Source organism: Vidua macroura, chromosome 22 (assembly GCF_024509145.1).
Source record: "Vidua macroura isolate BioBank_ID:100142 chromosome 22, ASM2450914v1, whole genome shotgun sequence".
Taxonomy (NCBI): domain Eukaryota; kingdom Metazoa; phylum Chordata; class Aves; order Passeriformes; family Viduidae; genus Vidua; species Vidua macroura.
The window spans coordinates 1291804-1319779 of record NC_071592.1 but is presented as its reverse complement, the minus strand read 5'-3'; the positions used below and the strand labels follow the sequence as shown (position 1 = coordinate 1319779).

The window sequence follows — 27976 nt, the reverse complement described above, 5'->3', positions numbered from 1 at the left end:
CTGGAGTGAGCGGGGCTGGGCACACCTTGGCACGGAGCGCGCCCTGACTCGGGCAGGAGGAGCGCTCACCTTCCCTCGCAGGCCGAGCTGGGGGCAAGGAATCTGCCCCGTTGTGCTGGGAAGACTTTGAGAAGCTCATCTTTTACCCGGGCACGGAGAACCCGAAGCGGATTTGCCTTTGCAGCCCCGGATTTGCCTTTGCAGCCCCGGATTTGTCTCCCCGATGCGCGGCCGCACCTGGCTGGGCGCTGCGCTCGTCCTTGGGGCGCAGCTCCGAGGTAAGGAAACCTGTCCCCGGCCGGCCCTCACTTCCCTCTTCCGATCCCTAAAATTATCCCCAAGGCAGAGGCTTTCCCCCCGTCCTTGCTGCGATTCTTTCTGCGCGGGGTTCGCTGGAAGTGGCACGAAGTGGTTGAGTTTCTTCCCCAACAGGTTTGGGCGTATTCGAGAGGAAGAACACTGATTTCCTCCACTGATCTCCTCAGCTCTCCGCTTTCAAGGTCTTTTTCTCTCCTGCCAGGAATCTGAACTTTACTCTCAGCCTTTTTTTTTTTTTTTTTTTTTTTTTTTTTTTTTTTGCTACCTTTGTTCCTAAACAATCAGGGATTGTCCAGGAGCTCCGGCTTCAGATCCTTTACACAGCAAAGGTTCCAGACCGACACGAAACTCACTTGGATTTTCAGTGGTTTATATCAAAACACCCGGATTTTTAATAATAACACACCTTCCTTTCCCAAAAAGTATTTTACTTTTATTTCTCGCTTAATTCTTTTCAAGGGGTTTAAAATGAACAGATTTGGCACCGAATCCATGCATGAGCAACGTGATCTCTGCCAATGAGGTTTTTCACGTGTGAACACTTTCAACGATTTGGCATTCCAAGCCTTTTTCCCTTTGAGATAAGGAATTATTTGGAAGGAAGTATTTCGCCATAACTTGCTTCCAAATACATCTTTGTTGTGGAGTTTTATTTTACAGCCCTAGATAAGCTTTTTTGTTGTTGTTGTTTGAAACACACTGGAGTAAGTTATCTTCCTAATGTGACAGAGTATTGATATTTTCTATTTCCTTCACCAAGAAAACCATTAATTTTTCTTATTTTTCACTCTCCTCCTCTCTTTTCCTTGCTCTATTCCTGCTGGCTGTCCCTCTTCCAGGGGAGCATCGATGCTCACTTATTTTTAAAGCAGCAGCCATGGTGGTTGTGGGGATGTTTCTTGGAAAAACAAATCCATGTTTACCTTGAGGATTTCCTCTAGACCTGACTGAATTTACCTGCAGTTGCCCAGCTGGGCTAGAAAAGCCTCTAAAACTGGCTCTGGGTACACCAGTAAGAGCAGTTTCATCGTGGGGTGCACGAGGCTGAGTAGAAAGTGTAGAAAGGGAAGTCCTAGCGTGGGAAATAGCAATTATAGGGTGGGTTTCAGTCCAGTTTGAAAGGGTTTTTCTGAATAAATCCGCAGGATCGCCCCCCTTGGAATGCCTGAGACGCTCAGGCAGCGCAGATAAGGCTCCCAGGGGTCTAAAGCCGATAAGGAGCAGCGATGAGCTCGCTCGGGACAGTGATTTTGTGTGGATATTCTCAGCTCAGTCAGAGAGAAAGAGAAAGGTTTTCTAACCAGGCGAGAGCCTGGGAAACAGTTGGGAAAGAATGTAAATAATTCTCTAATCTATCTTGTTATTCACATTGTTTATAGATATGTTCTGCCTGTGCATCATTCACTGCACACCAATGGTGGGGGATGTTTTTACTCTAAGACCAATGAAATTAATCTTCTCGATGTTCTCTATATATAGAGCGGTATATTTGAAATAAATCAGAGCTCATTTTCTTTGCCTTCTGATCTGGAGTTCTCTGTTCCCGTCCTGCTCGACAGCGACAATTTTGCCCCTCTGTTTGCCCCGCAGCGCTGTGGCTGGCGGCAGCGGTGGAGGTTCACACCGCCAAGGAGGTGGTGGCCGTGAACGGGACCAACCAGCGGCTGAAATGCACCTTCTCCAGCAGCAGCCCCGTGAGCCAGCAGCTGTCAGTGAGCTGGAACTTCCAGCCCGAGGACCTGACCACTCACGAGCCGGTGGGTGAGATCTCTGTGCTCCGTTCCAGGGGCTCCCCTCGCCCCAACACCCAGCGCTGGGTGAGCAGTGAGTGGGTACAGACACACCCCAAACCCACAAGCACATCTGGGCCTTCGTCACTTGTAGTGATTAATCCAAGCCTTGTTTATAGACCCTGCCTAAAAAACACTCCCATGTTTAGTTTTGGGTGGTCAGGGTTAAAATATTTGTGGCTTTGCAAAGCTGACACCACGGCCGAGCCCTGTCTTAGGTGACATCCTGCACCTGACAGGAATCTCCCAGGCCCCTTCCGACCCAGGCCATTCGAGGTTTCTGTGATTTCTGTAGGTATTTTACTACCTGAAGGAGCCCTACGAGCCCCCCGTGGGAAGGTTTAAAGACCGAGTCACCTGGGATGGGAACATCGAGCGTAACGATGTTTCCATCATCATCTGGAACCTGAAGCCCAGTGACAACGGGACCTTCACCTGCCAGGTGACAAACTGGCCAGATGTGTACGGCACCATCGGGGAGGTGCGGCTCCGGGTTGTGCAGAAAGGTGAGAGGCCAAGAAACGCCCCCAGAGGTTGTGTGGATTTAAGCAGAGTGGCCTTCTTCCACATCTGGGAAAACTATGGGCGAAAAGGGGTGGTAAGTAGAAAGCATGGGGGGAAAAGGGGAGCTTGAGGAAAGGTTTTATTCACAGATACAGCATCCCAGCCTCGCTCCTCCTGTGTGTCCCTCTGCTTCATTCCTCTGTCTCTCCCCACGCAGTGAGCTTCTCAGAAATCCATTTCCTGGCCGTGGCCATCGGATCTGCCTCTGTGCTGATGATCATCGTGGTGACAGCCGTGATTATCTGCCGGCAGCGCCGCAGGAAGGCGCGAGACAGGAGGCTGGGGGCGGCAGACACAGAGAGGTGAGGACACGCGGGGCACGGGGGCAGAGGCTCCTGGGACAGCTTGGCAAGTTTATCTCCACGGCCCTTCTGGATCCTTGGCTTGGACCCTGCACGGAGCATCCACAACGCAAACTGCCGACCCAATTAGCGATAATTGGCCGCGTGCAGGCAGAGCAGAGCCCCAGGATGGACAAGCTCTGGAGTCCTCATCTGGCTCTTGCCCTTCTCAGTGGCTCCTCACTCAGAAGGACGCAGCTGCTGTGGTGGTGGCGGGCGGGTGACCGCCCTGTCCCCCGAGCTGTGGTCACCACACGTGTGTCACACTCACCTTGTCACCGTGGGGGTGCTGTGTGTGACTCAGGACATCCTGCTGCTCAGCCTGACACTGACTTGGGCTCCTTTTCTCTTTTTTTCCTCCCATTTTTATAACAGTAAAGAAAAGGAGAGCCTGAAGATGGGGGAAGAAAAGGAACCCGTTCCATTGGAAGATTAAAGGTCTTTGCTGGTGTGCACAATGCAGGTACCCATCCAAACCTTCCCTAATTAATGTCTCAGTGCTCCTGTGGACTCTCCAAGAGAGATTCCCTCGGGTATTTCCCTGCTATTCACAGTCAGAACTGAGGCCACAGTCACACTTTGCTGTTGAGGATCCTTCAGAGACAGCTGAACAATCCCTGAACAATCACAGCCTCTAAAATGTACAAGAGATTTCTCCACCCTGGTGTTGAGGAGCATTTGTAGGAAAGCCATTGTTGCTGCTTTCCATGGCATTCCTGCTTTGTAGATGAAGAGGAATGAATTACTTCCCTTTTGTCAGTTTGGAATCTGCTTTTTGATTACTTTAACCTTTATTGTTTTAAAATTGCAACAGGAAGTCTGGCACTGTTCCCATATTCACTGTCTTTGCTTAAACATGTCAGCACAAATTTTCCCCACAGTTCCTGAGGTCAGCAGTTGCCTCTATTATTTTGGTTTTTGACAATAACCCTGAGTCATGGATGTTTGTTTTTTCTTACAATCTTTCTTCTCAGGTGCTTCCAAAGCAGCTGGTGAAAGCTTGTAATTTGGGGTGTTAGAACAAAGCTGGATTACAGACGCCCCACGCTGCCGCTGTGGTACCTCTGCTCAACCTGAAAGTCTTGCATGGAAAGAGGGTGACTTGACATGAGCTGTGAATTCCCTTCAGTGAAGCAAAGCAGGAGGATCTTGCCCCGTGAACAAAGAACTTTCCTTCACCCTCTCACGTGGGAGCACGGCTTCTCTGGAAGATGAAAGTGCCAAGACTGACTGAACGGAGGGCTGGGACGTGTTTGAGCAGATGCACTCTTGCACCTTAGAAACCACAGCGTGCCTTTGTGCTGCCCTGGTTTTGTTCCCTGAGACTCCTCCCTGGCATCCTGAGAAGGAAGGCTGAGCAGTGAGGTCTCAGCTGGTACAACAAACGTCCCTGGAATCCCTTTTCTACGTTAGATGGACAGTGTTAGAGCTGGGCAAGGTGTGCTGCTTGTTATTAGGGATGACATTCACCAGCCAGGGTGGTTTGCACATCCATCTCTGGCAGCTGTGGGAGAATTTGGGGGTTGAGGAGAGTTTTCTGCCTGGGTTCAGCAGCTCCCCCCCTGTTCCCATTCCCACTCTCAGCATCCCAGCGCTCCCCTCTGTTCCCCAAAACTGGAACCCATGGAGTTCTAATGGTGTCTAACCAGCCCCAAACCAATCCTGTTACAGTATTTACCCAGCCCCAAATCAAAGCATTGCCCTGTTTGTTTGTAGAGTGTCTTTATGGCTTTATAACCTGTGAAGTGCCAGCGTTCCCTGGCTGTTACCTGCCTGGCTGTTTTCATTTTCACTCTCCTGTGTTGTAAATAAAGGCACCTTGCTGAGAGCTGTGCTGGTGTGGAGGGGGGCTGTGACCTGGGGGCCCCTGACACCTCAGATGAGCATATTTGCACTGTTTGTCCCCAAAATCAGATTTGTTACCCGGTGTACAACAAACCAATAATGAAATTCTTCAGGGAGACTTTGATTACCGACTTCAGAGGGTGCTTGGAGTGTCCAGCACACTCCACTGGACTTTTACCACCATTATTTATGCACAGAATTCAGAGTTAGCAACTCTCCAAGTACAGCCCCTCTCCTACGATGGGTTATTCATTCCCATACAAGTTACATCACCCCAGCCAACCTCTACCCCTGCTCAGGGGCAGGCTCTGCACCTGGCCGGGGTCTTTTTGTCCTGTAGGTGTGATTTTTGGTATTATAACCAAGTTGGTTCAGCTCTAGGATATATAAACCTCGGGTGTTTTGCCCAGTTAGCAATGTACACACAGACACACATCAACATCTTGATTTATTACATCCCTACAACTTGTCAGTTCCAGGCTGTCCTTGGCTAGGGGATGCAGCTGCTCTCTGTTCCTCTGATCAGGTCTCCTTTTATTTTTTTTTTGCTGATTGAGCTTGAAAACCTACAAAGATCTCACGGTGAGGAACATCCTGACTTAATAACATAATCCTGACACATTCCTCGTTTTTGTGGCACCCAAAAAACCCCAAAGTGCAGCGAGCGGGCTGGCGGTGAGGCTCGGGGATTTGGGGACAACTGCGGTGGCCACGCCGGACCTTTCGCTCCTCCCAGACCCAGCAGGGCTGCCCAGGTGTGCCCAGGTGTGCCCGCCCAGGTGTTCCCAGCTGTTCCCACCCAGGTCTACCCAGACCTATCCAGGTGTTCCAAGCTGTTCTCACCCAGGTGTACCCAGACCTATCCAGGTGTTCCCAGCTGTTCCCACCCAGGTGTACCCAGTTATTCCCAGCTGTTCCCACCCAGGTGTACCCAGACCTACCCAGGCGCCGCGGCCATTTCGGGGCTGCCCCGCCCTCACCTGCGCCAGGTGAGCGCCATGTTCCGGGGCTGAGCCCGGCCGGGATGCGGCGCCCAGGGGCGGCGGGGACCGGCGGCCGCCTCCTCCTCCTCCTCCTCCCGCGGGGGGCTCTGCTGCTGCTCGGTACCGCGGGGCTCCGGGGCCGGGATGGGATGGGATGGGATGGACGGGACGGGAGCGGCGGTGCCCGCGGTGCGCCGGGGGGTCCCGCCTGGGAACCGGGCCGGGAGCGCTCGGGATGCGGCTCCGGCGGTCGTGGATGTTCCGGGGGCAGGGGGAGGCTCGGGCAGGGTGGTCCCGGTATTCTGGGGGAGGTGGGAAGCTCGGGAAGAGCCGTCCCGGAGCGGTGGGAGGCTCGGGCGAAGGTCTGCCCGGAGCGGTGGATGGTGCCGGGGCGGAGGGAGGCTCGGAACGGCCGGAGTTGAACGGGGCAGAAGCGGCTGCGCGCACTGGAAACAAGAACTGAAAGCATTTGGTGCTGTGGGGAGATTTCTGACCCGGTGCGTGTGAAATTCAGGCGCTGTGGCCAGAAACGCAGAGCAGAATTGCTTTAAGTACCTACAGCCGGTGCTTTGTAACCGAGCTGATTCCATTGCTCAGCTCTTTGTCTCCACATCCCAACACCCCTGGTGGTGCTGCCCCGGGGGCTCGTTTGGAGCCCCTCCCAGTCCCACGGAGAATGGGCCAGGGAAGTTTTCTGCTTTCCTGCAAATTTCAGTGCTGGGGAAGGAGTCACTGCTGTGCTTTAGTCTCGAATTTGGCTGACCTGCACACGTGTCGGCATTTCTGGGACAATTTTGCACCTCGCAGGTAGCAAGGAGTGAATCCCTGCCTTTTGTGCCTGTTCCATCAGGTGTCTGCAATGCTCTTTCCCTGGAAATTAAAGCCAGTCCTAAAGTCCAAGCTTATGTGGGTGAGCAAGTGCGGCTGAAATGCTTCTTCAAATCCAGCTCCCCCATCACGGAGAGCCTGCTGGTGGACTGGACCTACCGGCCCCTCACTGGGGGCCAGATGGAGACAGTAGGTGGAACAGGGCCAGGCCTCTGGGCGTGCTGACAATCTGAATTTTCTGTTTGCTTTGCTGGGCTGCCGCCTCACTTTGCGGTTTGGGACTCTCGTTGTTGCCTTCTTCCCCCTGTAAAATTCCTTTGGTGTTCTCTGGGGGGGAAAAGGTATTCTAAGTAAGTACAAAATAGCATAATAATGATAAAGTAGATAAATCTGGGGGGTTGTCACAAGTGCTGCACTGTGCACTGCACAGAATGACTGTAAAGATTCAGTTGGTGGTTTTATTTCTCTTATATATGAAATATCCTTTCTGACTTTTTAATGTGACATTATTCCTTTATTTTTACAACGCAGAATTCCTTTATTTTTGCAATGCAAAAGCAATTCACTCTGCCTTCTTGGACGAGCGTTTTATTACCACAATCACTGCCTTTCCCTCCTTGCAGATTTTTCATTATCAGTCCATCCCACACCCCACAACAGCGGGGACGTTCAAGGACAGGATATCCTGGGTTGGGAACGTTGCTAATGGTGATGCTTCCATCGCTATCCAAAACCCAGTGCTCAGTGACAACGGGACGTTCATCTGCAGCGTGAAGAACCCTCCAGATGTTTACCACAACATTCCCCAGACGGTGCTGGTGGTTACAGAGCGGGGTAAGGCTCCCTGCCCTCAGTTTGGCCTCACCCCTGGGACAGAGTTGCTTTGTGGGATGTTGGAATTCTGAGCATCACGTGGGAAATGCTCCCTGGACTCCCAGGCTGGAGTTTCAGCAGGGCTTGCCTCAGCCCCGCTCTCTGAGCTCGGTACTTTGAGAACTGCTGAACTGATTTGGGGCAGGAAGGGACGGGGGCAGCTGTGGTGACAGCAGAAATCAGAAGTGTCCCTTTGTTCAGAAGTTTCAGCCTCCGCAAATTGCGGCAGAACAAGTTAAACATTGAGGAAACGCTGCCCTAAAAATAATCTCCACATCACAAGCGCTGATTGTCAGTACCAATTTCCTCATCTGCCCTGCGTGCCAGCCCTGCCCCAAATTCCCAGCTCAGCCCTGCTGGTAGAACTGTGTCGTGCCTTCCTCTGCAGCTCCCTCCACCTGAGCCTGGGCTGGGTTTGGGGTCAGGAGCCCCACAGGTTTGGGGACTGCAGGTTTGGGGTCAGGAGCCCCACAGGTTTGGGGACTGCAGGTTTGGGGTCAGGAGCCCCGCAGGTTTGGGGACTGCAGGTTTGGGGGCAGGAGCCCCACAGGTTTGGGGACTGCAGGTTTGGGGTCAGGAGCCCCACAGGTTTGGGGACTGCAGGTTTGGGGTCAGGAGCCCCACAGGTTTGGGGACTGCAGGTTTGGGGTCAGGAGCCTCACAGGTTTGGGGACTGCAGGTTTGGGGACAGGACCTCCACAGGTTTGGGGACAGGAGCCCTGCAAATGTGGGGACAGGACCCCCAGAGGTTTGGGGGCCGCAGGTTTGGTGGCAGGAGCCCCACAGATTTGGGGACAGGACCTCCACAGGTTTGGGGACTGCAGGTTTGGGGTCAGGACCTCTGCAGGTTTGGGGACAGGAGCCCCAGAGATTTGGGGACAGGACCCCCACGGGTTTGGGGGCCGCAGGTTTGGGGACAGGAGCTCTGCAAATGTGGGGACAGGACCCCCAGAGGTTTGGGGGCCGCAGGTGTGGGGACAGGAGCCCCACAGATGTGGGGACAGGCTGTTTCCAGCCTGCCAGCCCCATGTCTCACGTGGAAGGGCCACCACGCTGTGCCCTGGTGTTTGTCCAGGCTCAGCCAAGCCGTGCCTCGCTGTGTTTCAGGCCTGGCCTTCCAGCTGAGCTCAGCAGCTCTGCTGTCCATCCTGGTGTTCCTCCCTTCTGCCCTCGTGGTCATTCTGCTGCTGGTGAGGATGGGGAGGAAATTCCGGGTGCTGAAGGAGAAAGGAAAATGTGGCTACAAGAAATCCTCCATCGAAGTGTCTGATGAGTAAGTGCTGGCTGCAGGCTGGAGCCTGTATTTCCACTTTGGGGTGTTGGCTCAGGCACGAGGGATGATTTCCCCACTGTCCTTCAGCATGAAGTGAGTGCAGCTCAGTCACTGGTATCTGCTGCTCGCCCAGCAGGCAGAAAGCTTTGGGAAATCCCGAGCTGGAGCACAGACCAAGCGCTGCACATCCCTTTTCTCTGTCATTTGCGTGAGGAATGCCATGGAACTGAGGCAGTTCTGGGTCAGACGTATTTCACTTCTGTAATGAAGTTTATTTGAGCCAGAGTCAGCAGGATGTTTTGCACGTGTGAGCTTTGGGTGCTGCATTTTTGGGTCCCCATAACAGCAAAATAAACCCAGTAATGGTACCTGTGGTGGCCTGAGCAGGGATGCCAGGTACTGAGGGAGCCTTGGAGACTGAACTCCCTTCTGCTCAACTCCTTGTAGAATGATTTTTTTGTACTGCAGTCTTTTAATGATTTGATTGATGGTGTAAGATTTGCCAGCCAAAAAGCAACTTTTGTTTTGATCTTTGTGGCACTGAAGTGCAGCCTTCAAAACGAGGCATCTGGCAGCTTTCAGTCCTTTTGGCTTTGCTGTGCAGACTTAAAGGTTCTCCTCAGGATGAAAGACATTCAGTTCCATGTGGCACAACCAGAATTCACAGTCCAGAGGAGGCACAGGAGTGTCTGGGGGGAAAGTCCAAGCTGATGCCGTGCTTTTCCTGCAGGCCAGAGCACTCAGACACAGCTGGCTGCGGGGGGAAGCTCAAGGAGTGGTGCCTGAACTGCATGGTAAGCCAAAGTTGGTGTTTTCACAGCGGTTTTGCCAACTTGGGTGCTCAAAGGAGGTGCTAAGAGCAGCAGGTAGGGTGTCCCAACACCTCTGGGTGTCCAAGGCGTGTCCCAAAGGCCCCTCGGAGCTTCCCAGCTGCAGGGAGTGAGAGCTGCTGGCTGTACTGCTGGGGAAGCTGTCACGAGATCCACCAAAACTGATTTTTCACCGGCCTTGATTGGAATCAAAGCTGTCATTTCAAGGTGACGAATCAGGGTTGGAGTGCCAGCTGCTGTGGGGTTTCTCAGGGGCTCTGCACGAGCAGTTTGGGGTTGGCAGTGCTGCGGTGGGGGTGGCAGGCAGTGACCCCTCAGCCCTCTGTGCTTCTGCAGAGGTGCTGGAGGTCTTCCTCCTTTTACCTCGTTTTCATTGCAGCAGAACATTGCTAAACGCTGGCGGCTGGTTGGTTTGTTTGTTTGTTTCTGCTTTTTGTTTGTCGCGCTCTCTGAGTGGTGGTTGCCCTCTAATTGTGCTGCTTCCCTTCCCAGCCCCGCAGCAGCTCCTGTTGATGGGGTGCTCCAGCTCCTGAGTGGTTTTGCTGCCCTGGTTTTGTGTGAGCCCCGTGCGCTGGAACGGGCGGCCACATTCCAGAGTAATGCCCAGTTTTGAGGGCTTTCATTCTTTCCCTGTCCTGCCGAGCACATTTACCTCAGGGGCACCTCTGCCTCTCCTGCACACAGTCAGGACGTGAGTTAAGGAGGATTTAAATACGTGTTGCTTGATTCACTCTCCTAATGCCAGTGATTTAAAACGTCCTAAATGCCCAAGCCTTCAGACAGGCGTGTGCTGGTGGCTTCTATTAGATACAGGATGAAAAACAGGCAATTACGTAAGTTGTACATAAAATATTTACAGTTCTGCATTAGACACAGCAGGCACGGAGCTGCGGTGCTGGAAGGAGATTTTGGAGAGGTGGGGGAAGCAGGAAACACCTTGTGCCAAAGGCTGAGCTGCCTTGGCAGGTGGAAGGGCTGCTCCAGGTGATGTTCTGGGAATCAGGGAGGTGCCAGGAGGAGAGGTGGGGAAGGATGGAGCCCCAGCTTGGTGAGGAAATGCTGTCAGGACGTGGGAGAGCTTAAAAGTTGAAAACTGCCCTCTCATCCTTTGGGAGGAGTCAAATTGCAATGATAAAATCCTGCTGCTTTCATGTCTGGTGCTCTGCCAGCTTTGATCCTTTGCTGTCTGATAGTGAAATATTTATCTGATCAGGTGCCCGAGCATGCTGCCCTCTCACTTTAACAACTCTGCATTTCTGAGGTTTCTCTAATGTGCTTTTTCATGCTTCATATGGGACCAAACAATTAAAATTGCAAAGCCGATGGGAAAATCTCTTTAGGCTGAAATGTCTGCGTGCCAGTGAGATTTGCATTGCAGAGCTGAGGGGTTTGGGTGAGCTCCCAGCTCCGAGCTGCAGAGCTGCTTGTGGGGACACCATCGAATAACTGCTGTGGTTACAGCACCAGGGGCTTCTAAAAGTGGGTGCTTGAAAACCAGCAGCTGGTGCTGCTCAGGGCTGTCTCTGCACTTTCTGGCTCCTCTTCAGCTGCTGCTTCTCTCAAAACACATTTCAGTGTGGGTTATAGCATGCTGACTGTGTCTGGGAGAAGTCAAACACATTTAGTGCTTTGTACTTATATTTGTACTTACTCACATTTGTACTTATCTTAAAATGACAGCTTAGATTCCAATCAAGTCCAACATTGGCACTTTTACATTGGCACTTTTACATTGGCACTTTTACATTGGCACTTTTACATTTGGCACTTTTACATTGGCACTTTTACATTTGCACTTTTACATTTGCACTTTTACATTTGCACTTTTACATTTGCACTTATATCAGTGGTTTTTTTTCCAGCTCCTCTGGCTTGTTCAAGCACAGCAGCATTTTTGGGAAGCATTTAGGCTCTTGCCAGAAGCCCAGCCCAGCTCAGCCTTTGGCTGAACTCGTGGCTTGGTTCATTTCTTCGCACAAAATCTCAGTTTCTCTCCATGTTCCCCGTTTAGGACACGGATGAAGAAGATCCCTACTGACTGAAGCTGTGGAAAAAGACTGAAATTACAGCACTGAAAATCATGGATAGATCCTTCCAGAGGCTGCTGGATAACCAGTGCAGATTGAAGGACGTGCTCTGCTCTCCGTGGATTGGAAGAATAATGCTGATGGGATAATTCACTTCTATTTAAGCACAAAATAATGATTTTCTAAAAATCTTTGTAATTTATTGGGGAAAAGAAAATCTCTTGCCCTCAGATCCGCAGGGCCTACAGAAGCCTCAGTGCCTACAGTGCCAACGTGCCTTGGTTTTCCTGCAAGTTGGTTTGGTTCACTGGTTTGATTTTTTGGTGACATCCCTCTCTTCCTGAGCCCTGGAAATCCAACTGTTTGAAGTAAAAGCTGCTCCAGCTCTCTGGGCACGGTTTATTCTCATGTTTTTTGGAACATACTGACTCACACCAGTTTGATGAAGTGATATCTGGCATCCTCTGTGGTGGAGTGAAGAGAACCTACTGCTTTTGAAGTATTTTTTTTATTCAGTTGCATCACTGGGTACCGCTCCTTCTACTTGTAGAAGTGAAGCACAATTCATAGAAAACAATATATATTTTTTTTTCTTTTTTTGGAATCAGAAATGCAAATGGGGACTCTGTTTCTGGGGACACACAACCCCATCTACCTCAGCCATGGACTCAAGCACTGCCCAAAGGAATGTTCTGTTTGCAGTAGTTGTTTTCTTCCTCCCTCCTTCTAGGACCTGTTTTAGGGAAATGGTTCACTGTGCAGCATTACTTCCCCTCGATGAAGGGCATTTCCTTTTTCACCAGCTTTACCCAACAACAAATGGCAGAGAGCAGTGGAATTCATTCACCCAATCCCTAAAAAGCTGCTGTCTTTCTGTATCCCTCAAATATTCTCTTTTTACAGATGTGCTCCAGGTTTACTGCTGATTTTGCTGTGCAATTACCAATAAATTGCATTATTCCATTCTGGGCTATGAGTCTCTTTATTTGGCTAAATACTCATAAAACTGCCATGCTGAGGTGTAAAAATTCTCATTTGATGATGAGTAAAGGATTTTAGGGAGCAGATTTAACCCAAAAGAGGGCAAGTACCAGCCCCCCCTTCAGCATCTCTGCTGGCTGCAGCTTTCAGGTGTGGTGAAGCTCTCGCTGAGAAGTAGGTCAGCTGTAGATCTGTGCCTCCAGATAAATACATTTTTCTCCTGTCTATTAAAGCAACGTTTCAAGTGTTTGTGCTCCCTGGTGACACAACAGCTCTGTCAGCCAAACCTTCCCTGGGAAAGGCTGGTGGTGGGATCACGCAGCCCGGGGAAGTGGCTTTGCTGTTCCCCTCCCAGCACTCACGACTTCCCCTGGGGAACCAAAGCCTCTTTTTTTTCTTTTTTTTTTTTTTTTTTTTGCTGCAAAATGCTGCATTTCAGCTGTGCCTCCCTGGCTGGATCCTGAGCAAATATTCCTGGTGCAAAGCTGAGCTGCCACCTTGGAGCTGTGAGTGCTGCTGAGCTTTCTCTTCCCCTGCCACCCATATGGAAATTTCTCGGTGTGGTGATGCATACAAGTAGAGATATTATAAAAGAAAGGCCTTAGAAAATCAGGCCTTTCTGCTGAATTACCAGCTGGCCTGATCCTCCTCCTTGGTGCACTAGATTGTAAGTTCTCATGAGTTAACTTAACCTATTCTAGTAAGGAAAACAGGCTGAGCTTTTAATAACAAGAAATTTGTCCTGCGAGAATCAGTGAACGAAATACGTAAACAATCTAAGAACAGAGAGATTTGATGGAAAGGTAAAAATGCCATTTACTAAGCAATGAAATGGGTAGCAAGGAAACTACTGGCCAATTGGAAGTGAGCACGAGGTCTGTGAAAAATGAGTTATGTGAATAAAGAAGGGAAAAAGCATGGAAAAAAAACTGAGTCCTGTCTGCTTTATTGCAACGGTGTGCCATCGAAGCCACTGATATGGAATGGAGAGATGGGATACTGGAATGGGGAGAGAAGATACTGGAATGGAGAGAGGGGATACTGGAATGGGGAGAGAAGATACTGGAATGGAGAGAGGGGATACTGGAATGGGGAGAGAAGATACTGGAATGGGGAGAGAAGATACTGGGATGGAGAGAGGGGATAGTGGAATGGAGAGATGGGATACTGGAATGGGGAACAGGAGCTTCTCTGGTGCTTCAAGGAAAGAGGAAGGGTGAAAATGGCCTTTCAAAGTGGCCAGGGGGGTTTCAGCAGAGGAAAATCAGTGTCTGGTGTGTGTTAGGCAGCTGCCCCCGCTGTGCCAGGCAGGTGCAGGGCCCTGGCAGCCCCAGGAGGAAGGCACAGCCACGTCACCCAGTGCTGCTGCCTCACTGGGACAGCATCCAGGGTGCAGCAGTGACAGCTCTCTAAGCAGCTCTGGTCCCCAAAACAAGGCAGGAGGGAGCACAGGGTGTGTGCCAGGAACCTCTGTGTCCTGGACTGGTCATCGTGACTGCTCAGGCCAGTCCCTCGTGCTGGCCTGAGCCCCAGCTCTCCGTGCCAGGTGCCTCCTGGAGCTGCCCCACCACCCCTCTCAGGCAGATTCATCCGAGCTGGTTTCCCCTCTCTGTTGCACATCCTGATTTTTTGTTCTGCTTTCTCTTGCCTGTGAAAGTGACCATCACACCCAACCTGGAAGATACGCAACCTCGAGATAATTTAGCAACTGTCAGTCGCTGAAGAACATGCAAGACTAGCTGACTTCTCCAGGCCACTCTAGGTGAGTAATTTTTTGCTGTAATATTTATTTCTGGATGGTTTTTAAATTTGTTTTTCCTGAGAAGAGAATCAGGGGAGCAGAAGTGCTGGTGACTCAGATGCCATGTGCAAAAGCAGGGGAATGTGAAGGCCATGTGGTGTCTGTGCCCCTTTTCCCCCAGCCTGTTTGGGAGAGGCTGTTTGGATGTGTCAGCACTGGCACACACTGAACAGCCTGGTGAGTGGGGGCTGGCTCCAGCTGGTGCCTCCCAGCACCCTCTCACTGCTGTGTGTCACAGGGGGACACCCTGCAAAAAACGTGTTCCCAGGCAGGACCAGAAACCCTTCTCAAAACCAGGGCAATAAATCCAGCAAGGACCTGGTGGCAAATAAGGCCCAGAGCCCCAGGAGCTCAGCTGCAGGAGCTTTTGGAGGTTCTGGCTATAGAAATCTCAGCTTTCTGCAGTCAAACAGGACTGGGTTTTGAGCTGGCTGCTGCATGGGGGTGGTCCTGGCAGGGTGCAGCTCTGCAGGTTTTGGCAGCATCTCTGGGAAAGAGGGGTGCTGTGCCTGCTGCCCTGAGCTGTGCTCTGCCTGCTGCCCTGCCCTGAGCTGTGCCTGCTGCCCTGTCCTGAGCTGTGCCTGCTGCCCTGAGCTGTGCCTGCTGCCCTGAGCTGAGCTGTGCCTGCTGCCCTGAGCTGTGCCTGCTGCCCTGCCCTGAGCTGTGCCTGCTGCCCTGAGCTGTGCCTGCTGCCCTGAGCTGTGCCTGCTGCCCTGTCCTGAGCTGTGCCTGCTGCCCTGCCCTGAGCTGAGCCTGCTGCCCTGAGCTGAGCCTGCTGCCCTGAGCTGTGCCTGCTGCCCTGAGCTGTGCCTGCTGCCTTGAGCTGTGCTGTGCCTGCTGCCCTGCCCTGAGCTGTGCCTGCTGCCCTGCCCTGAGCTGTGCCTGCTGCCCTGAGCTGTGCTCTGCCTGCTGCCCTGAGCTGAGCTGTGCCTGCTGCCCTGAGCTGAGCTGTGCCTGCTGCCCTGCCCTGAGCTGTGCCTGCTGCCCTGAGCTGTGCTGTGCCTGCTGCCCTGAGCTGAGCTGTGCCTGCTGCCCTGCCCTGAGCTGTGCCTGCTGCCCTGAGCTGTGCTGTGCCTGCTGCCCTGAGCTGAGCTGTGCCTGCTGCCCTGCCCTGAGCTGTGCCTGCTGCCCTGAGCTGTGCCTGCTGCCCTGAGCTGTGCCTGCTGCCCTGAGCTGAGCTGTGCCTGCTGCCCTGCCCTGAGCTGTGCCTGCTGCCCTGAGCTGTGCCTGCTGCCCTGAGCTGTGCTCTGCCTGCTGCCCTGTCCTGAGCTGTGCCTGCTGCCCTGAGCTCTGCCTGCTGTCCTGAGCTGTGCCTGCTGCCCTGTCCTGAGCTGTGCCTGCTGCCCTGAGCTGTGCCTGCTGCCCTGGGGCTGAGCAGGAGCTGTTTGTAGGTCGGCTGTGCAGCAAAGTGTGTCACAGCAGAGCTGCACAGAGCACAGCAAACCACGCAAAAACCCAACCCCAGAGGGGTCCTGTGTTTGGAGAGGCAGGTGGGAGAGAATTCCAGAAGGTTTGCTGCCACTTCTCAGGATTTTTTGTTTGTGGAAAGGGCAGGGTGATGGAGGTACAAAGCTGTAGTGATTTTCTCAGTCTAGAACTGATCCAAGGGTCCCCAGCAGGTGATTCTGGGTCTGGAATCCCTGTCTGAGGCTGACCTGGAGAGCCTCTCATTTGCACAGTGGAGCAAAACGAAAGAAGCCACCAAAATGCCAGAGATGATTCAGCTCCTGTCTTTCTATTTCATTTCTGCAGTATTGGAAAATACCTGCTGGCAATGCAGCCTCAATTCCAGCTTCACGTGAGGGCTCTCCGGGCAGGAGAGCTGCTCTCAGTAGTTTCTCACCCTGGAATGAAGGGCCACAGCTGGGAATCATGCAGCAGGGACAGGGCAGCAGGGTGCTGACTCCTGCCTTCCTCTGGACACCGGCTGGCACGTTCCTGCTGGGGACAGCCAGTCCTTCCCTGGGCTGCAGGATAAATCCACGGTGTGCAGAAAGGAGGTGGCAGCTTTATTCTGAGAGATGTGGAGCAGGTGGAGCTGAATCCAGAGATCAGATGTGGCACTGCTCCAGCAGCACCCAGGGGCAGGGATTTAGATCTGGAGTAGGGGGCCTGTGTTCTAGGACCGAACTTCTCTGATGAACAGAGTCAGCACCTGTGAACATCTCAGCTCCGATGTCAGAAGCTCGACCCCCAAACCACTGGAAAGAATCGTGACTTACTTAGGGGAAAATATGAAGGGGCTGAGCCCTCTCCCCTACGCAGACTCTTCCTTTCCAGGCTCAGCACAGTCTCACAAACCAGAGCCCTGTCTCTGCCCTCTGTGCTGCGCTGACTTCCAGCCTCCCAACCTCGGAGGCTGCACACTGCTGGTCAGTCTTCCTCTGAGCTTGAGCTGGCTGCCAGTCCTTGGTGTCCTGCCCCAGGGGACAGTGGAGCATGTGTCACCCGTGCTGTTCTTTTCAGAGGGAGATGAAGGTGTTGCTGAGCCTGACCCTGGTGTTGACATGGCTGGGTAAGCTCTAAGTTTTATTCCCCTCTGCTTTCCTCTCTGCCTTTGCTCTAAGACCCATCAGTGTCTTTCCTCCTGTGGTGAGAGAGAACCCCATGGAGCCGCTCCTGTCCTGGGTGCCAGTCCCTCCTCTGGCCCTGCGTGTGCTGCATCTCCCCCTCCTGCAGCCCTCCCCTATAAACAGGCTGCAAACTGCGCTGCCATCCCTGGATGTGTCCTGTATTGAGGCTCCAAGGCTTTGAAAGAAGCAGAACTGCTTCACCGAGTCTAAATACCAGGGAGAGGTTTCCAAGGTATTGATTTTGGCTCTGCTCGAGGCAGGCAGCTCCCTTGGTCTTCTCCGCTGGCAAATATTTGTCATTTTCAGCTCCTCAGCTGGTCAAGACCAACAGAACTTGTTTGGGAAGCTGCAGCACTTTGCATTCATTATTTACAGGGCTTCAGACAAACACTTGGTGCTTGGCCAGGGCCCAGCCCTCGGTGGTTGTGGACAGGCTGAGCGCAGTGGCTCAGACACGAGGACGAGCCTGCCTGTCTGAGCAGCTCCCTGAGCTGAATCAGCTCAGCCAGCTCTCAGCAAACAGCACCAGAGCCTCAGCCTCCTCTTGCAGGGCCACTGCAGGCTGAGGCAGGTGGGGTCAACGAGCTCCAGTGACATTTTCTGCCCCACTCGTCTCAGAGAAGACCTTTAATCCCCTTCCTGCCGCACGCTCTGCAGCCCAGTCAGCCGGCAGCTGCCTCGTGTGGTTTCTCAGCTCTGTGCTCTTTGATGTTCCCCTGGTTTGCCTTTTTTCCCACTGTCCAGCTTCTCTAGAAACCCCAAGCTGTGGTTACGTGGCCAGACAAGCACAAGCCCAGGTCTGGAGCCTGTGAGCAAAGGGGAAGGAAGCCAAATGGGCAGTGAGGGAGGAACTGAAATTCGTGTGAAGCGCTCGAATTGCCCCTGGCCTGGTAGAGACGAGAGCAGCACAGGTTCTCCCAGGCAGTGACTCACAGCCCAGCCCTGCAGGAGCTGCAGGCTTTGGCTCGGAGGCGTGGAGGGCAGGGGTTGTGCTTCCCAACTCCCCTTCGGCTGGATCACACGGCAGCAGCCCTTGGTGTGGCGGGGAGGATGTGCTGCCCCACATCCCAGGCACGCCACGAGCAGGGGTCAGGCACGGGCTCGGCCTCTGCACTGGTCAAGGCCACGGGCCCCAGGCTTCCCTGGAGAGGAGATGGCGATGGGGACAGGCAGGCTGCAGCTGGCCGTCCTCCCTGGGCTCATCCTGCTCTCCTTGTCCCCGGCAGGGCGATGCAGCGGGGCCGCCGGCGTGTTCACGGAGCCCCAGCTCCGAGCTAGGGCCGGGGGCTCCGTGCTGCTGCAGTGCCTCTTCCTAGACCCCGACAGCAAGGGATGGACCCTGCACAAAGTGGACTGGCTGCACAGGGCAGGAGCTGGCACGCAGGTGGGTCGGGACAGGGCTGGCAGGAGAGGGGACAACGGGGGCCGGTGGCAGGGGAGGGAGGGTGAGGCAGCCGTGGGGAAGCCGTGGGGAAGCAGCCGTGGGGAGGCCGTGGGGAAGCCCATCCATGTCACCAAGCCATGAGGAGAGGAAGTTTCCATGAGAGGAAGAAAGGTCCCCGCGTGGGGGCAGGAGCCGCAGCACCAGGGGGAGCTCCGCTCCGGGCGCTGCGTCCTGGGGCTTTCCCCGAGAGTGCCGGGCTCTGAGTGAGGAGAACAGCCCGCGGGACAGCGAGAAGGTGTGAACGGAGAGCTCTTGAGGAGGGACAGGCACCTGACATCCCGCACCTGCCCTGGCAGGAGGAGATGGTGTTTTTTTACTACAGCAACCGCGGCGTCCCCGCGGGCCGCTTCAAGAACCGGGTGCAGTGGCAGGGGAACGTCTCCCGCTGGGACGGCTCCATCCTGCTGCAGGACCTGCGTCTCAACGACAGCGGCACCTACGAGTGCGAGCTGCGGCTGCTGGAGACCAGCAGCGTCTTCAGGAGCCGCACGGTGCTGCTCGTCAGCCCCGCGGTACCCAGAGGTGCGTGATGCTCCCTGCCCGCCGCCCCCCCGCAGCTGCCCCACGGCTCTGGGGGTCCCCGCGGTGCCATCCCCTGCCTCGGTGTCCCCACGCAGGTGCCGAGGATGCCGCGCCCCCGAGAGACTCCGGGTTCCTGCCGGCCGTGGTGGGCTGCGGCTGCGTGGCCGTGGTGGTGGCGTTCCTGGCCGGGCTCTGCGTGAGGAAGAGGTACCAAAACGCTGGCCTGGCTTTAGGGGATGAGGAAGCGCCTCCCTGCAGCCCTCCCGCGCTGCTCTCCCTGGCCAGGCTTTGCCCTGGTGCTCGCAGGTGTGAGGGTTCGGCTCCCCAGGTGTGGGGTGCCAGCCTCCTGCTGCCATCTAGTGTCACCGGGCCCCTGCACGTCCCCTCGGCTCCCAAACCTCCTGGGCCGGGCCAGCAGCACGGATAGCCTGGCCCAGGCGTGTGCAAAGCGGTGTCAGTGTCCCGGGAGAGGGAGGGAGGGACAGGAGGAGCGGGTGATGCTTCTCTCGGAGGTGACACTGCTGCTGCCTTCCCTCAAGGTTTGCAGCCGTCACAGCCCTGGAGAGGGTGGGGAAGAGCAGCAGCAAGAGCAAAGCAGAGGTGAGAGCTGAGGCTGGAGGGGTCACTGGGGATGGGGGTGTGGGCTCGGGGCTGGGGAGGCTGGGGAGGGGATCCCACACTGCCCAGGCACCAGGGGCCACTTGCTGGCCAGCTCCAGCCATGGCTCTTGTAGCTCGCCCTGTGGCTGGACTCAGGCAGTCCCAAACAGCCTGATCTGCCCCTCGCAGGAAGCAATTTACTCCTCGATCCCCGGAGCTGAGGTAGCCAAGGCTGAGCAGGAAGCAAAGAAGAAGAGGAGAGCTGAGGACACGTACATAACCATGGTGAGGAGCTGCAGCAGGCGTGCTGGGGCCCCCACATCACTGCCCCCCTCGCCAGGGCCATGGCATGCAGGGCCTCACTCCCTGTGCCAGACCCCAGCATCCCGTGCCCCCTGCCCTTCCAAACACATCCTGGTACCCCTGGTGAGGCTCACACCTTGTCCCTTGCTCCCTGCAGCACCCGTCTCACTGCCGGGACAACGGCGTCTACGTGGAGCTGGCCAAGAGGGCCATCCCCTCAGAATGGATGGCAGAGGGGACACGGGGGCATGGACAGAGCCAGGAGCCCCACAGCAGGCCAGAGGAGGCACTTCCCCAGCCTCCAGAGCGGCAGAAATAGCTGTGCTGTGGGATGGCAGCCCCTCGTCCAGCTGTGTCCGAGACACCTTTGTCCCTGTGAGGACTGAGAACCGGTGACACGTCACTGCGTGCCCCGTGCCAGGGCACTGCTGGGGCACAGCCCACCCCAGCTGCCTGCAGGGGACCAGGGGACACCCGTCCCTCTGGCTCGTGCCCCCTGGACTCGAGAGAGTGGGCACAGCCCCACGCTCCAGCTTGGATCCTGGCCCAGGATGAGGATCTCCAAGGCGGGAGATGCAGCGGGAGCCGTCACAGTATTTTTCTGTAGATAATAAAACTCAGGGAGTCTTCCCTGATGCTGTCTTCGTTTTACCTCCAGCCTAAGCATGTGATGTCCAAGTGTGCCAAAATCTGCCTGGCCCAGGGCCTGGGAGCCCCTGAACCCATGTGCAGCCTGGCTCGGGGCGCCCGCCAGCCCCGCTGGCTCCAGGTGGGAGCAAAGCCAAACGGGGCAAAAAAGGGGTCCCTTGGCAGCAGGATGGGGACCGAGGGGAGCAGGACAGGGCCCGCGGGCAGTGGGGTCCCCCACGTGTGTCCCCTGGCCATGGGTGAGCAGCGGATGATGGGCAGCGCTGGCCGGGGGGAGCCCGGCCACCCCTCCCGGGCCCCCGGGGCAGCGCCTGGGCGGGCGCTGGCGCTGCTCCCGCTCTATCTCCGGGTGCCGGGCGCTATCTCTGGTGCCGGGCGCTATCTATAGATGTTTGACACCTCCAGGTGCGGAGGGAGCCGGGACCCTCCACCTCCCACCGCTGCCGGCACACTGCAGCGCCGCGCTGCGCTCCTTGGTTCTCGTTGACACCCTGCTCTCTTTTCCCGCAGGCAGCCGCGGGACGGGATTTAGGAGGAACCAGCCCCCGGGGCTGGATGTGGGGGGTCGGGGGATCGCACAGGGCCTTTGCAGGGTCGTGGCAGCCGCAGCAGCGGAGCAGAGCGGGCTTTGCCTGCCCAGGACGGGTGGCAAAGTGCTGTGCGTGCAGTGTTTGCTGAGCAGAGCTGCTGGGACACTGCCGTGCCTTCTCTCCCCGTGTCCTGCTTCCCCTCCCGGCTGTGGTCAGGCAGCAGAGCCCCTCTGCATCCCTCCCCTCTGCATCCCTCCCCTCTGCATCCCTCCCCTCTGCATCCCTCCTGCCTCCCCCGGCTCTGCTGCACGGGACCCCCGGGGTGCCCTGGCTCTGGGGCATCCCTCACCTCTGTGCCCAGGGATGCTGTCCCAGCAAACGCCACCACCCCGTGTCCCGGGGCCTGGGCAGCGCTGTCACCTCTTCTCTGGGCTCCAGGAGGTCCCTCCTTGCCTTTCTGCACCCATGTCTGCAGCTGAACCCAGGCGTGCAGCCCAGGGCCCAAAGGCTTCCTCGGTGGTGCAAAGGGGACCAAAGACTCTCTCCAGCCCCGTTACTGCTGGGCAGAGCCTCCCCAGCCCGAGGCTGGGAGAGGAGAGCTGTGCTCCTGGGTGGGACAAGATGCTGCTGGAGAAGGGGAAGGGGCCTGCAGCAGTTTGGCAGCCCTGGGAAGTGATGGAGCTGTCCGGGAGCGGGCAGGTGACCAGGAGCACCTCTACCTGCTGCAGCCTGCCTGGGGCATCCTGGCTGGGCTGCTCGGGCCCCTCTGCTGCTGCCAGCCTGCAGCAGCCCCTCTGCTCTCTGCCTGGCTCCTGGAGGGCATTTCCAACCCTCCTGGGCCCCGCTGGGCTCTCCAGAACGGGAACTGCTGCCGTGGATGGTGTGAGCAGGGCTGGCTGCCAGCCTCCAGCGGGGCACGGGGGACACACCTGCGTGTCCCCACTGCACCCGGGGGTTCGGGAACCCTCCGTGTGCCACAGCCCGTGCACAGAGCAGGGAGCTGGCAGTGCCAGGCGCTGTCGCCTGCAGTTCAGGGGAAAATTTTTCTGCCCTCCCACTCCGGCGGCTGCAATCCACCAACCACAGCATTTACTGCTTTTTTTCGCCCCAGCGCCGCTCCAGCCATATTGGGCTGTGGGGAGAAAGCGGCTCTAATGTTCTATGTCACCTGCAAATAACCCGGGCGTTCGAAAAAGCACCTCCACCACCTCCACAATCCACACCAACACCACGTCCTCTCCACACACAAAAGTCCGTCAAAATGAGCCCGGAAGCCTGGCTCCCGCAGCCCACCTTGTTCCTCACTGGCCTCACCTTGCTCCTCTCGCTGGGTAAGTGTCGGCTTGAGCCCCCTTGCATGTGCCCAGCTGGGGGGACACCCGTGTCCCTGGCCAGGAGCCCCTGCCCGTGTGCCGCCCTGGGAAGGGCTGTGCCGCAGGGATGGGGACGGAGGTGCTCTGGCGTGCACCCTGCCGAGAGCCACCAGCCAGGGTGACCTGCTTTGGGGCAGGGTGGGGGCTGTGGTGCCGCCGCATCTCCTCCTAAAAACGCCCCGCACGCCGGGTGCGGAGCACAGAGCCCTTTGCACGCCGGACAGAGCAGCGGGCTGCCGTGGGGACAGGGCTGCGAAGGTGCAGTGCTGCCAGGTGGGCTGTGCTGCCGTGGGGCCGTCCTTTGGGGGTGCTGCCTTGTGGCCGTCCTTTGGGGTGCTGCCAGGGGTGCTGTGCTGCCTTGTGGCTGTCTTTGGGGTGCTGCGGCTGTGGCTGTGGCTGTCCCCGGGCCGGCGGCCGTGCTGGGGCCGCGGTCCGTGCGTGCTGCCCGGCCCCGCCGCAGCAGCAGCGCTGTGTCAGCAGCTCCGCGGGCGCATCCATGGACCGCGGCCGGGATCGCACCGCTCCTCGGAAGCGCTGTCCCGGAGCTCCTGACGGGCTGCTCTTCCCCGAGGAGAGAGCCTGGGAAAGGAGGGTACAACTGCTGTAGAGGCTGCTGTGATTGTCCCCCCCAGCCTGGGTGACAAAGCGTTTGGGAGCCTGCGCAGCGCCGCAGGACGCGGCCTGGAGGGTCCCTGGGGTTTCGGGGGTTTCTTCCCCCACCTCTGTTGTCCCCCAGGGCTGAGTGCCCAGCCAGTGGCAAAGTTTGGACCCACTTGGGTGCTCCTAGGTCCTGCCAGGCCGTGGTGCCCCTGCTTGGAGGGACAGGCTTGCTGCTGGTGGCCCCTCATCCCTCTGTAGAGCCCTGGGGAGCCCTGAGGGCGTGGGACAAGGCCAGGTCACCCACCTGCAGGCACACAGGGCACCATGTGAGGGGCACTCAGACAATGACTCCATGCAGGGATCCCCTCCAACCATTCTTGCTGGGCCAGGCCAGCTCCTGGCTCTTCTCTCCCCTGCCTGCGAGGTTTTCTTGGAGGCATCGAAGGTGGCGGCTGCCACGGGGCAGCAAGGCTGTGACACTGGCTCAGGACACTTCTCAGGACACATCCATGCACCAGCTGTGCCCGTCCCTGTGTCCCCAAGCCCTGTGGGAGCCCTCCCTGCACTGGGGCTGGATGGGGGGTGTCCCCCATGGCTGCCAGCACAGCCAGGAGCCGTCCCAGGGCTTGGCCAAACCCGAGGGCTCCGCTCTGCCCCCAGGGAGCTTCAGGGTGCTGCTGGTTCACACCTCGCAGTGGGAGCTGGGGCTCAGCACCTGTGGGAGCTGTCCCTGCCGCTCGGGAAAGGCCCTTGTCCCTGGCTGCAGAGCCTGGCCCCTTTCCTGCCCTGCTTGCAGGCGGAGCGCAGCGGCCAGCGGAGCAGCCCTGACATGCACCCAGCTTGGCCTCGGGAAGAAGGTTTGAGAGCAAAGAGCAGCAGCCCAAGGGGAGAGGTGAGGTGATCCTAAAAGCACCCGGTGGCAGTGTCCCTGTGCCTGCCCTGTAGGGTGTCACGGCCCCGCAGGACACTCTGGTCCCTCCCAGGGCTCGCTGTCCCCGTGTCCCTGTGCTTCTCAGGGCCTGGCCTGGTGTTTGCAGCCAGCTTGGCTGCACAGGAGCCTGTTCCCCTTGCCCAGCCCGGGGACAGATGCAGGCGCTGGGTTTGGGTGCTGCTGAGGGGAGCTGCAGGGAAGGAGTGGAGGAGGGAGCAGGGCACAGACACCCCATCCCTGCCCCTGCCCAGGTGAGTCCTGCCCTGCGAGCTGCACCAGGTACTGCCCCTCTTTCTCAGCTAGGCCAGGGATCAGGGACTGGCCTTGTTCCCCCAGCAGAGACCTGGCTCTTGCTCTGGTCATTCCCAGCTGGAGAATCTTTGCTTAGGCACTGCTGGCAGGGGAAAGCATCTGCATTCCCCCGGAGCCCCGGGGCCAGCCCTGGCAGATGCCAGCCCTCGCTGCCGTGGCCGTGTCCTGCTGGCAGTGCAATGTGATGAGCTCAGCCATAATTTGTGCGTGGCTGTGGCGCCGGGCCCCGCGCGCTGACGCCGCAGCCTCGCACGGCGCCATCGATCCCGCAGCAGCACAGCCTCGGGGGACGGCCGGCAGCGGGGCTGGCCTGCAGGCAGCAGCATTCAGCACCGGCAGGGCACGGGAGGGTCATCAGCCCTGGCAGAGCAGGGACGATGCTCTTCCTGTCCAGCCCAGGGACGGTGCCAGGGCTGCTCCCCTTGTTCCTGCAGGGAAATTCCGGTCCTGGCGGGATGCAGAGTGTGTGGATGTGCCTGGAAGGCAATGCCAGGCCCCAGGGAGAGCTCTGTGCAGGCAGGGTGGCATGGGGACATGGGCTCAGCTGCCAGGGTGGCTGCCTGTGACACCCCCAAATCCATCTGCATTCGGCAGCACCCCCGAGACAGGGCATGGAGGTCATGGCCCCTCCCATCATCAATGCCTTGAATGGCTCCTCTGTGAAGCTCTCCTGCACCTTCAACTCCTGCTACAAGGTGGAGAACAAGCAGTTTTCCCTCAACTGGACGTACCAGGAGTGCAGTAACTGCTCGGAGGAGCTGGTGAGTCTCGCTGGGGATCTGCTGGGGTCCTGGGGCCAGCTCACAGGACGTTGCTCGGGGTTTCTTACAGGGCAGCATGGGCAGGGAGGGGGTGCCTGGCTGGGAAATGAGCCCGTGGGGTGCCACACGCTGCCTCACCTGCTGTCCCAACGGCTGCCCAGTTCCTGCAGTTCCGCACCAAGATCATGAACAAGCAGCTGGACCGCTTCGGGAACCGCGTGGAGTTCACCGGCAACCCCGCCAAGAACGACGTGTCCTTCACCCTCAAAAACGTGCAGCTGGAGGACGAGGGCACCTACAACTGCTACGTCCTGAACCCCCCGGACCGGCACCGGGGCCACGGCAAGATCAGCCTGAAGGTGCTCACCAAAGGTCAGTGGTCCCCCGGGCTGCGGGCACCCACGGGGGCAGGGTTTGCTCCCGGAGCCCTGCCCGTTCCCAGCTGTTCCCACGGCTGCTGCGTGCCCTGAGCCTGTGCCCTGTGTCCCCAGAGCCCCCGAAGCACGACTCGACGGTGGCCGTGATCGTGGGCGCCTCCGTGGGCGGCTTCTTGGCCGTGGTGATCCTGGTGCTGATGGTGGTGAAGTGCGTGCGCCGGAAAAAGCAGCAGAGGCTCAACACGGACGACCAGAAGACAGAGGAGGAAGGGAAGACGGACGGCGAAGGCAACCCGGACGAGGGCACCAAGTAAAGCCCCCCTGCCCGCCCCTCCCTCCTGTCCCCTGTACAGTGTGACCCTCTTGATGTGCTTCCCAGAGCAAGGATTTCTGTCTCCCCAGAGCATCCCTCCTTCCATCCAAACACCCAACCCAGCCTGGAGCAGGGCGCAGAGAGAAGGTCCCTGGAGCCTGGCTGTGCTGGGCAGGGCTGGGGAGAGGGGCTGAAGCCCCTGAGGCTGAGCTGGGACCAGCCTGTCCCCTCCTCTGAGTGCCAGTGCTGTGAGGAGGTGCTGGGGACAGGCTGGGGCGGGTGAGGGGGGACCTGTGCAGCCCCCACCCATGGAGGGACTGGAGCAGGGGGTACCAGGAGGGACAGAGGGGTCTGGCAGCCCCGTGCCCAGACTCATCCCGAGGTGCTCCTGCTGTGCCTGTGGCACTGGTGTTCCCGTCCTGAGGGATCCCGATAGCTGCCAGTCTCCTCCTTGCAAGCTCGTGCTCCTCAGGGACTGTCCCAGGCTGCTCACAAGTCAGTGGCCAAGGCCGTGAGCCCACCCGGTGTCTTGGAGCTTTGCAGTGTTTTGGAACCATTAACAGCCCTTGGTGTGCGAGGGATGGACCCTTCTGCCTCTCGGGCTGGTTTTGGCTCTGAGCATCTCAGCCCAAGGTGCTGGGCTGACTTTTTTGTGCTCGTTTCCTTCTTGGGGACGGTGGTTGTGGTGGCAAATGTCCTGCTGATATGTCAGGGGTGTGCTGGGGTGAGGCTGCTCGGGACAAGGAGCTGCTGAAAGGGAGAGGAGCTTTTGGGCACTTGCTGGGAAGGACTGGGCACAATGGCAGGCCCAGAGTTAGGACAGCTCTGCCACCCTGGAGCAGCCCTGCGATGCTGAGACTGCCTCCTCCAGCCTCCCTGCGGAGCACTGCACACTGTAACTGCCATGGCAATGCACTGCCAGCGTGCCCAGCCCCGTGTGCCACCTGCCTCACCTGGCAGGTGAGCCGTGCTGGCTGCAGCACCGGGGGTTCAGGCAGGGAATGACCCAGGGCGGTGTCCCCTGTGGCACCGGGCCTGAGCTTTTCTTCTCCCGTGGCTGCCAGGAGGGGACGGTGCCCGGAGCCACAGGGGACACTGCCAGGGGCAGGTGATGGAGGTCCTGTCACCCACGAGCAGCACTGCCAGGGGAGAAGGGACACCTTTGCAGCGTCCCTGTGCAGAGAAGGGACACCTTTGCCACGTCCCTGTTTAGGTGCCATCCCGGCAATGCCATCAGGCCCCAGGGATGGCGGGACAGCTGTGCCCTCCCCGCTCTGCCCCATCGCTTTCCACCCCTTCCCCACGTGCCCCGTCCATCCCACTCGACCCCGCTGGGCTCCACGCTGCTCCCCTCCCATCCGCAGCAGGAATGTGCCGTGTCCCACGCCCGGCTCCCTTCCCTGGGCCCTGCTGCCCGGGGAGGGCCGGGCTGTCCCCACCCCGCACAGTGCCAGCGGTGCCGGGTGCCGCAGGGCTCCCGCACCACTTTCTGCCAGGGCCGGGCTGTCCCCGGCTGCTGGTGGGACTGAGCCAGTGCCTCGGGGGCGCAGAGGCCTCTGAGCGTTGCACATGACCAGTCTTGCATCTGCCTTTCATTTCTTTTCGTGCACTATCCTTGGATTGCAACTTGCCAATGCATCTGTCTGTACGTAGCTGTGCACAGCAGAGAGCCGACAAATACAGATCTGTACACACAGGAGGGGCTGCTCTGCCTCGTGCTGCGGCCTCGGGCGTGCGCCTTCCCCTGGGCTTCTCTTGCCAAGCGCTCTGCCGAGTGTGGGATGTTTTTATTGCTCTTTGTACAGTCAAACAAACAAAAGAACAACAAAACGCCGACTTTGCCCTCGATGCTTTTGTGCCGCAGCCTGGAGGGGCAGGACAGGCCCCTCACCTGCTCTGCCTGGGGGGATGAGCCCGCTCCCGAGTGGAGCTTGGTCCTGCTGAGGTGCTTTGGGCACCGAGGGAGCCCAGGGCACCCTGTGTGGCCACAGCTCTGTCCCCGGGAGCTGCCACAGAGCCAGGGCAGAGCTGGGGGTGGGAGCGTGGCAAGTGCTGCCCCAGCCTTCCCACGGGGAGATTTCAGGGGTGCTCCACACCCACTGTGGAACCTCCAGGTCCTGAGGCCTGTCAGCCTCTCCACCTGTGCTTCCCAGAGAGCTGGGATTGATGGCTGCTCACGGCAGGTAAGGCTCAGCAGGCTCCAGCAGAGCCCAGGGCACGCACTGGGTGATGGACA

At 57.5% G+C, this 27976-nt stretch overlaps 4 protein-coding genes across 5 annotated transcripts; all 4 read left to right on the top strand.

Annotated features, from left to right (window-relative positions):
* Position 1: 1 nt before the first annotated feature.
* On the top strand, positions 2 to 4841 carry MPZL2 (myelin protein zero like 2). Its single transcript, XM_053997049.1, has 6 exons — positions 2 to 278; positions 1909 to 2075; positions 2404 to 2614; positions 2830 to 2974; positions 3389 to 3476; positions 3988 to 4841. Exons 1-5 carry the CDS (start codon positions 224 to 226, stop codon positions 3447 to 3449), a joined length of 639 nt encoding a protein of 212 aa, XP_053853024.1. The 5' UTR covers positions 2 to 223; the 3' UTR covers positions 3450 to 3476; positions 3988 to 4841.
* A 1041-nt stretch (positions 4842 to 5882) lies between these two features.
* Positions 5883 to 12640, top strand: MPZL3 (myelin protein zero like 3). Its single transcript, XM_053997057.1, has 6 exons — positions 5883 to 5961; positions 6692 to 6858; positions 7293 to 7503; positions 8650 to 8815; positions 9546 to 9609; positions 11657 to 12640. Exons 1-6 carry the CDS (start codon positions 5883 to 5885, stop codon positions 11681 to 11683), a joined length of 714 nt encoding a protein of 237 aa, XP_053853032.1. The 3' UTR covers positions 11684 to 12640.
* A 1698-nt stretch (positions 12641 to 14338) lies between these two features.
* On the top strand, positions 14339 to 20546 carry LOC128818064 (junctional adhesion molecule-like). The gene is made up of 8 exons (XM_053997072.1): positions 14339 to 14415; positions 16921 to 16969; positions 18254 to 18411; positions 18768 to 18993; positions 19089 to 19200; positions 19533 to 19593; positions 19782 to 19877; positions 20053 to 20546. Exons 2-8 carry the CDS (start codon positions 16927 to 16929, stop codon positions 20212 to 20214), a joined length of 858 nt encoding a protein of 285 aa, XP_053853047.1. The 5' UTR covers positions 14339 to 14415; positions 16921 to 16926; the 3' UTR covers positions 20215 to 20546.
* A 1644-nt stretch (positions 20547 to 22190) lies between these two features.
* Positions 22191 to 27573, top strand: SCN2B (sodium voltage-gated channel beta subunit 2). 2 transcript variants are annotated; one of them, XM_053997189.1, is made up of 5 exons: positions 22317 to 22404; positions 23843 to 23938; positions 24884 to 25050; positions 25212 to 25422; positions 25542 to 27573. In XM_053997189.1, the coding sequence occupies exons 3-5, from the start codon at positions 24901 to 24903 to the stop codon at positions 25739 to 25741; spliced, it is 561 nt and encodes a 186-aa protein (XP_053853164.1). In that variant the 5' UTR covers positions 22317 to 22404; positions 23843 to 23938; positions 24884 to 24900; the 3' UTR covers positions 25742 to 27573. The 2 variants fall into 2 exon arrangements, with proteins under 2 accessions (XP_053853162.1, XP_053853164.1); XM_053997187.1 differs by lacking the exon at positions 23843 to 23938 and having other exon boundaries at positions 22191 to 22404.
* Positions 27574 to 27976: the final 403 nt, after the last annotated feature.